This window comes from Canis aureus, chromosome 18 (assembly GCF_053574225.1).
Source record: "Canis aureus isolate CA01 chromosome 18, VMU_Caureus_v.1.0, whole genome shotgun sequence".
Taxonomy (NCBI): Eukaryota; Metazoa; Chordata; class Mammalia; order Carnivora; family Canidae; genus Canis; species Canis aureus.
This window is the reverse complement of record NC_135628.1, coordinates 47,004,280-47,019,945: the sequence shown is the minus strand read 5'-3', so window position 1 is coordinate 47,019,945 and position 15,666 is coordinate 47,004,280. Positions and strand designations below refer to the sequence as shown.

General features: G+C 37.0%; 1 protein-coding gene across 27 annotated transcripts in view; it reads left to right on the top strand.

Annotated features, from left to right (window-relative positions):
- The window catches only part of ADAM22 (ADAM metallopeptidase domain 22), a 218,741-nt gene that overhangs the window by 33,155 nt on the left and 169,920 nt on the right, over positions 1–15,666 (top strand). For all 27 annotated transcript variants that reach the window (XM_077857073.1, XM_077857081.1, XM_077857080.1 and 24 more), the window contains one exon: positions 2,224–2,300. In XM_077857073.1, the coding sequence (XP_077713199.1) occupies positions 2,224–2,300 (77 nt within the window). The remainder of the gene's footprint in view (positions 1–2,223; positions 2,301–15,666) is intronic.

Genomic DNA, 15,666 nt, shown 5'->3' with positions numbered 1-15,666 from the left:
CTCCCTAATTTTTCCCACTCAGGAGTTAAGACTTTTGAAGAGGTCACTGAGGTTAAATGAGGTCATTAGAGTGGGCCCTAAATATGGTACGACTGATGTCCTTATAAGAAGAGAGAGAGAGTGATGCCAGATGTGCACATGTATAGAGAAAAGGCCATGTGAGGACAGTGAGAAGTCAAGGAGAGAGGTCCTAGGAGAAACCACATCTGCCTACACCTTGATCTTGTCGTTCTAGCCTCAAAACTATGAGAAAGTACATTTCTGTTGTGGAAGCCACCTAGTCTGGGTACTTTGTAATGACAGCCCTAAGAGATTGACACAAAGAGGAGTTTGTCCTACATCTTGAGGGATGGATAGGGCCATTTCTGGGAAATGTCCTTAGTGAAGACTACTATCCAAGGGTCTGGTTCACAAAGGCACTCCTCAGAAGTGATGAATGAAAGCCACACAAAAAAAGTTGAAATTCACACAGCTTGTTGAATTACAGAATAGAACAGAAAATTGAGCATGAATAGGATATGGGTGGGTCCCTTGGGACTTGTGTGCCATTATGTCTGGGATGGAGGGAGGTGATTGTGGAAGATCTTGATATCCAGGGAAAGAAAGTTTGTATTTGACACACTGGAAAAACTGAGGCTTACATTTGGGGTTTTGTAAAGAGTCATTTTAGATCAAATGAGAATATGATTTGTGGCAGATTTGGAAATGAGGAGTAAGGTATGGCTTCAAAAATTATTAAAAGGAAAAAAAGGCAGAGTTAGATGATAGCCTGGGTGTTACCTGGGAAGAGCCAGGAGTTAAAGTTGAATGAGGTAATGAGGCTGAGAGGTATCCAAATAGTTCTTCATTCTTGGGGTTCCATGGGGATTGGAGTGTGTTAGCAACTGAAGTTTGGCATTCTCCTACCCCTACTTCTTTCAGACACTTTAAAAGACAAGGATTGGGGCAGCCCCGGTGGCGCAGCGGTTTAGCGCCGCCTGCAGCCCGGGGTGTGATCCTGGAGACCTGGGATCGAGTCCCACATCAGGCTTCCTGCATGAAGCCTGCTTCTCCCTCTGCCTGTGTCTCTGTCTCTCTCTGAATGAATAAATAAATAAATCTTTTAAAAAAAAAAAAGACAAGGATTGTCCTTTTCTTCCAAAAAGATTTATTATTATTATTGATTAAGCTCTCTCCTTTCACATAATACCATAAGCTTACTATTTGAAAATCCCAGGAATAATCGAGGTGCCTGTTATGCCTCACAGAATCCTAGGGTGTTTCTTTTTTTTTTTTTTTTTTAAATGTGCTTGTTCTCTGAGAACAGTAACGCCATCTGCCTCACATACTACTTAAATACGGTAGCTCAGATGGTTTTTATCTATAAAATAGTGTTTGTTTTATTCTCATTGTTGGAATTGTACGTGTTCTAGAAATTTTGGGTACTAGAGAAACATAAACAAAAAATTTAATTCATAGTTCTGCTTAGCTATAACTACAGTTAATATTTGGAGAATCAAACAGAATAAAAAGTTTTTTGCTTCCTTCTCTTCAGTTAATGCACATGGTTATTTAATATGTTAATATTAGTGTTGTTGGTAACATTACATTTTTTAGAGTCCCTTGTGATTTCTCTGGGACTTCCTAAATAGCATAAGAGATAGTGATTTTTTTTTTCCAAACAAAATTTCCATAGGCGATATTTGCAATAGATAGTAGAGGCTAAATTTTGCTCTAGGAAGACATAGAAACCTCTATGAAATTATATTTGGCAAATTAGAACTGAAATATTATTCTTAAAGTATGTATTTCAGGTAGAATGATAAAGGGCTTTTTTTGAGATTTAGATCTCTTCCTTGTAAATAGTTCATATTCTTATTATTTTACTCTTGAACATATTTTTCTGTATTTCTTTTTTAATGTACAAAGTTTAATTTTAAAGGAGCCAGTCATTTAATATAGAATAAAATGAATGAAGTGCAGTCTTCTTGGAAATGGACTGTTTAGCTACTTGAGATAAACTGGAAAAGTATAGTACTTGCCCTCTTGGATTAGGTGGTACTTCAGATTGGTGAATGCTTGGCTTCTGAGAAGGTGCAGATTTTATTTTTTGTCGTTTAATCTCTGTGTTGAATTGGTTTTCCAATTTATGATATTAAACCTTTTTGAATCATCCTAAGAAATGCTTATTATCTCATTGCTATGGCTGAATAATAAGTACCTTTTATCTTTTTGATGTTGCAGTTGACTCATGTTGACCAGGCAAGCTTCCAGGTTGATGCCTTTGGAACATCCTTTATTCTTGACATCATGCTAAACCAGTAAGTCTTTGTTGAGCTTCACTCCTTTTGTCAGATACACATTCAATCCACTTTTATAACCTTTTGTGAATTTTTGTTATCTTACTATATTTCTTCTTCCCATATCAATTAAATACTACATTTAAAACTTTTCTATCTACTGATTTTAAGTTATGAAGTCTGGCAAAACAGGAAATGGATATCCATTTGAATTTGAACAGCTGTAATAGATATAAGAAGGTAATGAGGGGAAGACTTTAATATATTGCATTACAATATATGTGATCTCAGTTCCTATGAATGCAATAAATTGTGAAAATAATATTTGGGGCATTAAAATGTTTTTCTAAAGAGCAGAAAAGAGTTACCATTTTTGCTCAGTGATTCGGAGGATTGGCTGCATGATGTGTGACTCCTAATAATGGTATTAGATATGTTGAATGGGGAGTCAATTTCTTTGAGATTTAGAGTTCTCTGATTATTCTGTAAATATGATGTAATTTTGGATATTTTGTATTTCAGTTTCATTAGCCACTTTTCTTTTTTTTTTTAAAATATTTTATTTATTTATTCATGAGAGACACAGAGAGAGAGAGGCAGAGACATAGGCAGAGAGAAAAACAGGCTTCCTGTGGGGAGCCCGATGTGGGACTCGATCCCAGGCCCCTGGAATCACGCCCTGAGCCAAAGATGCTCAACCACTGAGCCACCCAGGCGTCCCTCATTAGCTACCTTTCAAGTGTTGGTTACCTTATGGGCCAAGGCAGAGCATTTCCATCACTGCAAAAGGTTCTGTTGAGCAGTGCCAGTTTAGATTTCTTTTGGGAGTTGGGCACATATAAACTGTTGGGTTATTGACTAGGTCAATCAGTATTTGGAAGGAGAAGTCACATCTTCCTTTTAGGTAGCAGGCCATGTCCAGTGGATTAATTTAATAATTAGTCTTACTAGTTTCCTAATTTTTGTGGAATTTGTTTAAAAAGTGTAATAATACCATTTGTGTTGTCTTAATGTTTAAGCCACATATTAGTTTATTTTTTATTTAATTGTTTTAGATTTTATGAATTTATTTGAGAGAGAAAGTCAGGGAGAGGGGTAGGGAGAAAGGCAGGGAGAGAGGCAGAAAATCTCAAGCAGGAGATTCTCTGAGCATAGATCCCATGTGGGATTCAGTCTCATGACCCTGATACCATGACCTGAGCAGAAACCAAGAGTCAGTTGCTTAACTGATTGAGCTACCCAGGTACCCCAGTTTTATTTTGTTTTGTTTTATTTTATTTTATTTTAAAGATTTTATTTATTTATTTCACAGGGAGAGAGCATACATAGGAGTGGCAGGCAGAGGGAGTGGGAGAAGCAGGCTCCCCATTGAGCAGGGAGCCTGATGCCAGGCTGATCCCAGGACCCTGGGATCATGACCTGAGCTGAAGACAGACGCTTAACCGACTGAGCCACCCAGGCACCCTGCCCCTAGTTTATTTTTTAATTAAGCTGTGTCATAGGTACCTTTCATAAATATTTCTTCCCTTCCTCACATTTTTATAGTTCTCAAACAATTTAAATACTGAAAAGCATTGTGTTAGATGGAAACTGACTATTTGGGTGACCCATTAATAGAAGTTGTTTGTTCTTTGGTTGTGTACCTTTTAAAAATGTAACATAAAAAAGAAATGTAACATAGGGGAGCACCTGGGTGGCTCAGTCTGCCGGGTTCCCTATTCTTGATTTTGACCCTGGTCATGATCTCACAGGGTTATGAGATCCAGCTCCACATTAGAATCCATGGTTGGTCAGGAGTCTGCTTGGGGTTCTTCCCTCTGCCCACGCGTGCATGCACATGTTCTCCATCTCTCTCTAAAATGGGTAAATAGGGATCCCTGGGTGGCGCAGCGGTTTGGCGCCTGCCTTTGGCCCAGGGCGCGATCCTGGAAACCCGGGATGGAATCCCACGTCGGGCTCCCGGTGCATGGAGCCTGCTTCTCCCTCTGCCTGTGTCTCTGCCTCTCTCTCTCTCTCTCTCTCTCTGTGACTATCATAAATAAATAAAAATTAAAAAAAAAATAAAATGGGTAAATAAATCTTTAGAAAAAAAGAAAAAAGAAACTATTTTTATTTTGCTCATTAAAATAGAATTTATTGCTTGTTTTTAAAATTAATGGCTTAGAGCATATATAATTAAATGCTTTGTACTACATGGCATTTAACCTAATTTCATAGAGTTATGAGAGACTATGTTAATATGATTTGTATCTTATATTCCTGCTTGATGTAAATGCCCTAAAATTTACATGTTTAAGTGACTCATTGTGGTTTTTCATCAACTTTGATATTATATAGTTTTAAAAAACTCATTATAAAGGAATGCATGCTCCTTAGAAAAATAATAATGTAGCAAAAACAATCTCACATAATTATATCACATAGGAATGGATTGCTCTTCTTTTTTTTTTTTATGCTTTTTAGAGAAAGAGAGTGAGAGCTTGAATAGGAGGCAGAGGGAGATGGAAAGAGAATTTTAAACAGGCTCCAAGCCCAGTGCAGAGCAGCTATGGGGCTTGATCTCTGGACTCTGAAATCATGACCCTGAGATCTGACTTCGCCCAAAATCAAGAGTCATACACTTAACCTCCCAAGCCACCCAGGGACCCCAGATTGCCCTATTTTAAATTGTAAACCTCTCTGCCCTCACTGTATCATCAACCCTACTACCTATTCTCCCCTGCTTCATTTTTAAAATAATATTTGCTATTTAATATATAGGTTGACTCATATGAAATTGCCATTTGTGTATATCCAAAAGTTCAAATACCAGCATTGTTATATGTTCAACTAATGTTCTATATTTTAATTACTTATATTTTGTTTTTTATCTTTTTCCTCCTACTAGAATGTGAATACTTGAGGGCAGAGATTTTCTTTCCTTCCTTGCCATATTTTCCTTCCTCTGCTGTACAGAATAGGTGCTAAGTTCCAGGCTGAGAAGCCATATAAACTTAGAAATCAGAGACTAGAATTCTCCAGGATACAGAGAAGACCAGATAAAGATGGAGGCTGTCAAATGGGGGAAAGCAAGCAGCAAAGAAAAAGAAACAGAGGATAAGTGAGACTAGCTTCCAAAAGCTAAGCATCTATATGTAGGTTGATTTGGAAAGTCAGATTCCTAGGTTTTTAGTTCATTGACCCTTTCCTATCCCTCCTTTATTTTTAAATTTATTTTAAAATTTTATTTAGTTTTTTTTTTGACATAAGAAAATAAAATTTAATAGCATAAGTAGGGGAAGTCTGTGTAAACTTGGAAATTCCCTCCCATTCCTTCCATTAAATCACTATTCCTGTGGATAGCCCGGGCTTGGTTTCTGGCTCCAGACATTCATGAAGCCTTGATTTTCAGTTCACAAACTAAGAAGGGATATTTATTCATGTCCATTCTACCCTAAACCACCTCACTTCCTTTGGGGAAATCTCAGCTCCAAAATATTCTGTTCCTAGGAGAAACACTATGGACCATACTTATCAAAGCATGGATACTCTGGAATACTAAGGGTAAAGTAGAATTTCTTTTGAGATACTGGCAAAAACCTCCATTGGGCAATTTTCGTCTTATTGCAATGGAAATTTGAAATTGCAAGTAGTACAGAATACAAAATAAATGGAGGTTCTGGGGCTGGGGAATATACAAAGTACTTTTTTTTTTTTTTCCCTGAGTTCTTTATTACACATAGGTGGCAAGTAGCTATATGCTGTAAGAGCCAGAATGATTTGATACAAAGATTTTTTTTTATTTTTGTGAAGAATGTTTTTATTTCATGGTTTCAGTTTATATATTGTCTTGTGGTTGTGTCGGTTAAGGAGCAGGAAGGTGAAAAATTGAATATACTGTTTAAAAGCTATTTTTCTTAAAAAGTAATTCTTCGACTGTGGAACTGATAGAGTTTTTTGTTTATTTGTTTTAATCTGGAGGCAAATTAAGTAAGTCTATGTGTAGCTGGATTCCAGTTACAGAATAGACCCAGGAATATATAGTTTTAGATTGGAATGGAAGGAAAAGTATCATTACATAATATTCCTTCTGAATGTCCAGTAAACAAAATTATCTATAACTAAATTATAGGAGTCCAGCCTTTGGGTTGTAATTTCTACAAAAGGCAGATAAAGAATATGGAATGTTTATACATGAAAAACACAACCAATTCCTGTTTTGTCGAGTGATTTTTAATTCTTTTTAATTCTTTCATGGGGTCACACAGTTGTGAAAATTCACTCTTTAGGACAGATATATTTAAAAAACTCAAACATATAACCTGGCCTGGTCAAACTAGTCCTGAGGCCACATTAGACCTTTTCTGAGATCAGCAACTGGTATTGAGAAAGACTCAAGGGAGATGTTTTATACTATATATAATATATATACTACATACATGATAATATATAACATATGTATGTATTGGAGCAATTATTTTCCTGTAAATCTCTCTCCTGTTCTTCAAAAAATGGATAATTTAACTGCCTAAAGTGATACACAGATACTGAAAAGATTTTCTTTCAGTACTCCTTGATCTTTTTACAGCAGATAACCTGACAAACTACACATGTGCTGGCATACTTGCACCCCCACATACCCATCCCCACTTACCCTACAAGGAAGCAAATACTGCACATGGATGTGGCTAGTTATTTTAGGATGTGAAACACTTAATTAGGAAGAAAGAACCCATCTTTTATAGCCTGTTCTTGGGAAGGAATTCTGTGGTACAGCTCATAGATCTTAGATGATCCTATTCCTAAATTTTGATTATATTTTATACGTTCTCTCCCTCTTCTTATTCCAGTAACAACAAAAATAGTTCCTCTAACTTAGGATCCTTATATCAGTGTCTTTTTTTTTTTACTGTTTCACACTAAGGGATGGGGAGGACAGGTAGGGACTCAGACATGACAGCTGTCAGCAGATGGGATTGCTCATGCTGCATAGGAGGTGGTGTAGAGATAGAGTTGGAGTGTGGGGAGGCGGAGAAGCAGGGACAAGGTCAGGCCAGAAACATTCAAATTCTGTTCAAATGAGCAAGTCCAGTTTTGTCTTCTCTCACTTAGCAAAATCATTTTCCAGTTACCTTTTGATTTCTTTCCACTAGCACTCTTGAATTCACAGGAAAAGTAGAAATCACACTGGGCAAAAGATAGGATATGACTCGAACTGGAATTGGAAATTAGGTCTGGAAGTCTCATTTCCTTGAGTATGCTCTGTTTACAGTGTGGATAAAAATAAGCAAAGGGATAAGATTATAATTAAATGATGTTATATGATGATAATAAATACAGTCTGTCTTTCACAACTATTAATAAATCTGTAATTTAATATCTTATTGTTCAACTAAATTCATTATGGCAAATATTTGTTTATATGTACATTTAATGCAAAATTATTGCGTAGAAGATAAATCTGTTTTGAATGTCCTTGCCGATAAGGGTCCTTATCTTCATTTTATACACACACACACACATATGTATTTAAACATATGCATACACATACATATGTATATGTATGCACACAATATATGCATACACATGTATTTGCACATCCATATGTACACACATATATGTAAATTTCTAAGCCTCTAGTAAGTGCTAAGAGTTATTCCAGACTCTGAGGACTTCCTATTCATAGGGATCCTGTATTCTAGTCAGAAAGACAATGAATGTGTTAACAAAGTAATTTCAGAGGATGATGATGTCATTAATAATAAGTGCCTGGTGTGGAGGCGAAGGTGCTGTTTGAGCAGACAGGAGATCTCTGAAGAGATGACATTTGAAGTGAAGGAGCCCCCAGTCAGAGAGAACAGCAAGTGTCAAGGTTGCAAGGCAGGAATGAGCTTGGTATGTATGAAAAATAGGAAGCTGGTATAAGAATAAGGTGAGTCCAAGATAGTTGGTAAATGAGGTTGGAAAGGTAGCAGGACCAGATCATATAAGACCTCCTAGGCCACAGGAAAGACTTTAGATGATAGTCCAAGCAGAGGCTACTGGTTTCCCCACACTGTATCTTGCATTATTTACTTCTTTCTCCCTTCCCTGCTGACTTATCCTTCACTCATCATATTTAGTTATTGTATATTTTAATGTCTTCCCAAAGCAATCTCTTTTGAAGATCTATTCATTAAAATTATTTGGCCTGGGCAGCCCTGGGTGGCTCAGCAGTTTAGCGCCGCCTTCAGCCCAGGGTGTGATCCTGGAGATCTGGGATCAAGTCCCACGTCGGGCTCCCTGCATGGAGCCTGCTTCTCCCTCTGCCTGTGTCTCTGCCTCTGTCTGTCTCTCTGTGTCTCTTGTGAATAAATAAATAAAATCTTTAAAAAAATTATTTGGCCTGATACCACCATGCTATTTATTGCAGCCTTATAAGTGTTTTAATATCTAGCATGTAAACTCTTTCACTATTAGTTTTCTTTTGTAAAATTTCTTAGATATTTTTGCCTTCTCTCATATGGAAGTTTAGGATAACTGTCATTCTCCTTTTGGAATTTTAATTGGACTATCACTAAACTTTAATTTGGGAAAAGTACATGTTTTTATAGGTACTGAGTCTTTCCATCCAAAACCATTGTGTATTTTTTTTTTTAATTTTAGCTTTTATTTTGTCTCAGTAAAGTTTAGTACTTTGTTTTTTATAGGTCCTGAACATTTCATGTAGAACCTTTTCATGGGAATTGTAGCTTTTGTTGCTATTGTGGATATCTTTCTATATTCTCTAATTTAATTATTGATCATATATAGGAAAGTCATTGATTTGCGTTGAACCTTACTAGTTTCCTTAATAATACTAGTGGTTTTTCTTTGTTTCTGTTTGGTTTTCTAGTTTGACAGTAACATAAGTAGAAAATCATGAAAGCCTTTTCTTATTCCTTTCCTATTCCTTTCCAATTGTTATTCCCCACCTTAATGCTTTTTCTAGAAGTTCCTGAACTCTTATTACTTGTGATAATAGCGTTTTTGTCTTGGTTCTTTGGGTAATAGGCATATGTCTAGCATTCACTGCTAAATAGAATGTTGATTGTTGATTTTTGAGAGCTAGTCTTTATCATGATGAAACAATATCCCACATCTTATTTAATATTTTTTTTGTTTTTAAGGGAATATTAGATTTTATTGAATCCCTTTCTAGTAAATTTGAGTGAACATTGATTTTCTTATTTGACAACTTTGTCATGTTGCATAATTCCTCACTGTAGCCCATATGCTGTTGTTGGTCTTTCTATTTGTGACTACAGAATGGAATTACACTTCCTGTTTTTATCTAAATTATTATGCACAAGCCTTTGCTGACTTTTTTGCTATGTTACCTCCATCTCCAAGTGTGTCCCTCAACTGTTTATGAGATTTGTTGTCTTTTACCTTGCTACTCTTTCTGCCTCTGATAGATTCCCTGCAGTGAGCCTCGTGATTAGCTGTCTGAAAAGCCAGCCACCAGTAATGGTTGCTAACATTGACCAGAAGTGGTTATCTCATAACCCACAAACACAAACCCATCCACAGGCCTTCTTGTGGAGAGTTAGTACCACTGGTGGGAGGGCATAGGCATAGCCTCTGCTCAGGGACAGGCAGATGAAAGGGCACATTCTTTCGTTCTCTGGTCCAGGACATTTTACATTCTATCTCAACATGAAAACAGTGGGGACATCCATTCTCAGAAAGTGAAATTGGACGCCTACTCTCAGAGTTATGATCTGACCTGACTGCCATGGCTTGATAGTATCTTTGCCTAAGTATGGTTTATTTAATTACAAACAATATTCCATGTATGGTGACTACAGCCCAGAACACCAAGTACATTTCCTTGTCACAGTATTTTTCCTCCTGCAGAGGTGAGGAATAAATTAGGGTTGTACAGCCCTCCTGCATTCACTCTGGCTCCTAATTTTCCCTGATCCAGTGCTTAGACAAGGATAGACAGTTTTCAGGAATGGGGTGGTTGACGAACAACAGACATGTTGTGGCATGACTCTGCAACAGTCATCAACATCTTGAGAGTGTAATTGCTTTTCTCTATTGGTTCAAACTTTGGAAAGAGTTTACATAACTGCAGGGATTTACTGGGGGCTGGGATCTGTTCCCCCCAAAGGGGAAGGTTGCCCAATTACAGATTCTAATTTCTATTTTAGGATATTACAGCTGATTTTAAGGGAGTTTCTAGTTTTGAATTTTAAGATCCAGTTTCTTTAGGTACCTAATTACTAACTGTGAAAATAGATATGCTGTTATATTATTAGAATTTTTATATCAGCAATAATGAATGGGATTGTATCAGAGTTAAAAAGCTATATAAAATAATTTTTTTTTAACTTACAAGGAAATTCCTTGAAACATTATCTTGTGGACTATGAGTCATATATATAGATATTTTTAGTGTTTAAAAGGCCTTATCTTTATTTTGGCTAGTCCAGCAACTTTTTTTTTTTTTTTTTAGCCCAGCAACCTTTTAAAGAGATGTTTTTGGTAAACAGTAATTTCTGATGGATATTGATATAGTAACCTACTTCTTTTTAAGCCAACTTTGGAAGACTATATTTTCCCAAATAATTGTCCACATCATGGACTGTTTCAGCTTTTTTTTTTGATGTATATTTGTGTGTGCTTTTTAGGAAATAACTTCTAAAATTTCTTCTGTACCTATTGTTATATCCTCTTTCTCAATGTTACTTTTATTTGTGTTTATCAGTATATAACCTCAAAAACTTTTAGGAACATATTTATCACATAAACAACATGATTTTTTAGAAAAATGATTTATCCATTTATTTTACACAGAGAGGGATCCCTGGGTGGCGCAGCGGTTTAGCGCCTGCCTTTGGCCCAGGGCGCAGTCCTGGACACCTGGGATCGAATCCCACGTCGGGCTCCCGGTGCATGGAGCCTGCTTCTCCCTTTGCCTATGTCTCTGCCTCTCTCTCTCTCTCTCTCTCTCTCTCTCTCTCTGTGACTATCATAAATGAATAAAAAAATAAAAAAATATTTTAGACAGAGAGATGGGGAGAGAGAGAGTGTGTGTGAGCAGATGTGGGGAGAGCAGAGGGAGAGGGTGAAAGTTTCAAGCAGACTTTCCATTGTGTGCAGAGCCCAGTGCAGGGCTTTGTCTCACACTGAGATCATGACCCGAGCTGAAACCAAGAGTTGGATCCTCAAACAACTGAGCCACCCAGGCGCCCCTAAACATGATTTTAAAACAATTTTATTGAGGCATTTTTACATGTCATAAAATACACTCCTCTCAAGTGTACAATTTAATGAAAAAAAATTTTTTTAATAACTTTACTGAGTGGTGCAACCATCACCATAAATCAGTTTTAAAACACTTAAATTCTCCACTGAGACCCCTCATTCTTATTTAAACGTAATCCTCATTCCTGTCTCCAGTGATTGGCCAGGCAATCACTAATTTGCTTTTCATCATTATAAAACTACCTTTATTGGGCATTTCATGTAAAGGAAATCACACAAAATGCATTCTTTAGTCTGCTTCTTTTATTTGACATATTTTGAAATTCATCTTTGATGTAGCATGTGTCCACCGTTCATTCCTTTTTATTGCTGAGTATTATTTCATTTATAGATATATCACGTGTCCATGCTCATGATGGGCATGCAGGTTGTTTTTAGCAATTATGAATAATGTTACTATGAACATTCACATAGAGGTCTTCATGTGGATTTAAGTTTCCATTTTGTTTTATGTTTAATTATTTTGAGAAATCCTAAACTTTTTTCCAAAGTGGACTTTTGTTTTTTTTAATGGTACAGTAATAGCTGTTTTTCTGTAAGTTCTATTTTGCAGGAAGGGTGGTATCAGGTATAAATAGTTGCTAAGCTTTCAGGTTTTCAGTTCCATGTCCATTGCAAGTCTGGAAAGAGCTGCATACTTGTTACGGTTATGATCTTATGCCCTTTGATTCATAATAAAACTCTACCTTTGGAATGTATATTGAACTTTTGACACTTTTTAAGGGATAAGTTTCTACCATTAGTACTTCGTATAGGAAGTTTATGTAGACTATACATTTGTTTACCACAGCTGAATCTTATTTCATTTCTGCTCTTTTGTTCTGAATTGAAAAATGGTAGTTTTAAACTATGACTTCTAACACTAGGCTTTATCACTTTCTTTCACAGGCAGAAAGTCTTCTGGGCTCAGCCCAGAATGGCCTTGTTAGTTGGACAGACATTGGCTGCAAAGACCGCAGCGGAGGAGAATGGGTGTGTGGTTGGGTAGGGTAAAGAGGGCATTGGATGTGTCTGGCCACCAGCCAGAAAGTGATCCAGTACTGAGGCTGAGACCTTGGAAATTATTTTGAAGGGGGCATCTGGAAGGAATTCTAGAGGAAGCAGGACCCCAAGGGCTGGAGCCTTTTATAGGTTTCAGAAGGCCAAACTCATGGTTGGGAAAATAGCTGTGTGCAAGGCTCAAGTTAGTCCTTTCATAAAAATGAATCAGAGCTAAGCAGACAGGAATCAGGTCCCATACACTTATATATTACTGGCCTATTTAAGCTTTTTGCTTTCTGGTTTGTTATTTAAGTACAGCCTTAGTGCAGACTCATTGTCTTTCATCTGATTGTTTAGTATGACCTTGAGATGTTTTTAGCATTGTTTAGGTAATGACCTGCTCTTTTTAATAGGGGGATCCTGAGATTTCAACACATTTATGAGTATATTAAGTTGTAAATAGAATAATTACAGAATTATTCAGTAAGCAAGACTATTTATGGCCTGTAGTTTCTCAAAGGGAAATAACCATATAAATACTATTTTTATAGTTAAAATGATTACTGTATATTTCTGTGCTACAGATTTATGTGATTTCTTGATATAAGCAAATACTTTTAATGTGCAATAATGAAACTTATAATAAATGTTTTTGCATAATTGCATAGAAACTCCTTGGAGTTTTTAGTGATTATGAAACACATTGAAGATTAAATTATCAGTGCTCACTTCTATTTTCTCCTAGTTGCCTAGTTATTGAACTCTGCTAAATTATCTAGCAGTGATAGTGGTATATAGTCCAACTACAGGGAACTTTGCAGGTATAAAAATTGGGTTCCTTAGACATATTTAATATATAAATTTAAGATATGGCTGTTAGAATATTGGATGAACAAAATCTTGCAAGCTGAAAGATTCAATTTGAGCAACTGGACACTTGTTCTGTAATAGCAATATTTGTTTTATATAAAGACTGTTTTAGGGTGAGGTATAAAGTACATGCTTACTCCAGGTGATGCCATCTCCACAGAACTGGCTTGTTGCTCTTTGTCTCTGAAATATTTTTTTCACATATATAAAACAGACTGATACATAATTTTTTATATGTGTGAAAAAATATGTATCAGTCTGTTATCACTCGCTTTGAATATGTGTACATTTTCTCATGTTTCAGCTGTTGACCTAAGTTCTCAGCTAGTGGGATCTGTTGTGGAAGCTTGTACTGTACACTCTTGTCCTCTGAGTGTTAACTATAACCATTTTCAGGGAGTGTGGCCAAGTTATTCTTTGGTGATTTTTTTTCTTTTTTCTTTTTAAAATTCAATTAGCCAACACATAGTACATCATTAGTTTCAAATGTAGAGTTCAGGGATTCATCAGTTGCATACAACACCCAGTGCTCATCACGTCATGTGTCCTCCTTATGCCCATCACCCAGTTAACCCCATCCCCCAACCTGGCAATTCTTTCATTTAGTCTAAAACAAAACAGTTTTGACTTTTTAAAAAAAATTTATTTATTTATTTGACAGAGATAAAGATTGAGAGAGCACAAGCAGGGGGAGAGGGATAAGCAGACTTCCGGCTGAACAGGGAGCCTGATATGAGGCTTGATCCCAGTACCCTGGGATAACTACCTGAGCTAAAGGAGGATGCTTAACTGATTGAGCCACCCAGGTGCCCCCAGTTTTGACTTCTAATGGTATACAAGTGATAGTGCTAGGCATGCTATACTAAGAAAGAAAGGGTAATAGCTTGGCTATTGAGGGTTTTACTGAGGCTTAAGGCCTTTCCTGGAAACTAGTAAAGCATAAAGATAAGTTTGAGCTTCCTTCAAGGAAAGGGCTCCAGAATAATAGGATAAGAATGCACAGGCAACAAGGAATGGCATCATATGTGATGATAGGATGGGGTCATGAATTTTGTTGCAGCATGGTGGCTAGTTGCAGTTGTATGGAAGTAGCTGGGAGGAATTATATACCTGGGTGCCTGTTATAAAGCTAGGGATTTGGAGAGAAAGGCCCTGGTGTTAAGATGGTGGAGGAGGGTCACTATCTTCCAAAGTGAGAAGGCATTTGGAGACTGGAAAATGAGGGAAGCCACTCCCTAGCACTTACACAGAGTTTAATTCAGGGTAACTTACTGACGGGGAAATTGGGTGGATGGATGATCCATGAAATACACAGCTATTCTCCACCCCTATTCTCCTCCAAGTCCAGACCTTAACCCTTGGCTTTTAAAGAGCAAAGGGCATGGTGGTGAGGTCACAGTATGGTTATCTAAAGTGGTGTCATCCATCTGTCAGAAGATCTAACTTGCTATCTAAAGTGAGGTCTTTTATACTCCAGCCATCTCTACAATTTACCTGAAGCGCCCCTTCTGTACATCACTTTAGGGAAGTCCTGAATAAACCTCCTGGTGTCCTGGTCAGGGCATACATTAACTTCCACGAGGCCTGGAACATGTCCCAAAGGAGGTCACTGCACAGGCATGAACAAGACGGAGAGCCAAAGATGGAATCAGTGTTGTCAACATTGCTACAATTGGAGTATACCTTTATGAGGACTGTGCTGGCATAACCTGGTGCAGGACCTTTCCCTGGGCTGCATCCCTTGCTCTCAAGGAAGAAAATTAGAACCTTATGGTAGGATCCGTATTAGGTTGGTGTTTATGGCAAGGTTTTCAATATGAATTCAATATTCAATATTTAAATTCAGGCAATCTTTGCATATTTTGTTTTAAGAAAACCTTATGGTGATTTACTGTGGTAATTAATTAGCTCATATTAACTTCAATATTATCCACTTCAGATGTGTTGGAAAGGTGAGACTAATAGAAGCATAGGACATAGACAGCCTCTCTTGAGGTTATTCTTTGTGCTGCCTGCCTCTTTTCTCCTCCTCTGCTTCTTAGTGGGTTAGCAGACTTTTTCAATAATGGCTGAAACAGCAGATAGGCCTCTTCAATTCACAAACATACATGTCCCTCCCTCTCCAGTAGACACAGTAAAATAGGTGTTACAGATAACTTCCTTTTAGTTCTAGTCTAGAGAATTTAGCTTCCCTGATTTATTCTTTTAAAAGAGAAACAGTTGTACAAAAATAAAAATGGAAGATTTGTCCTAAAAAAAAAAA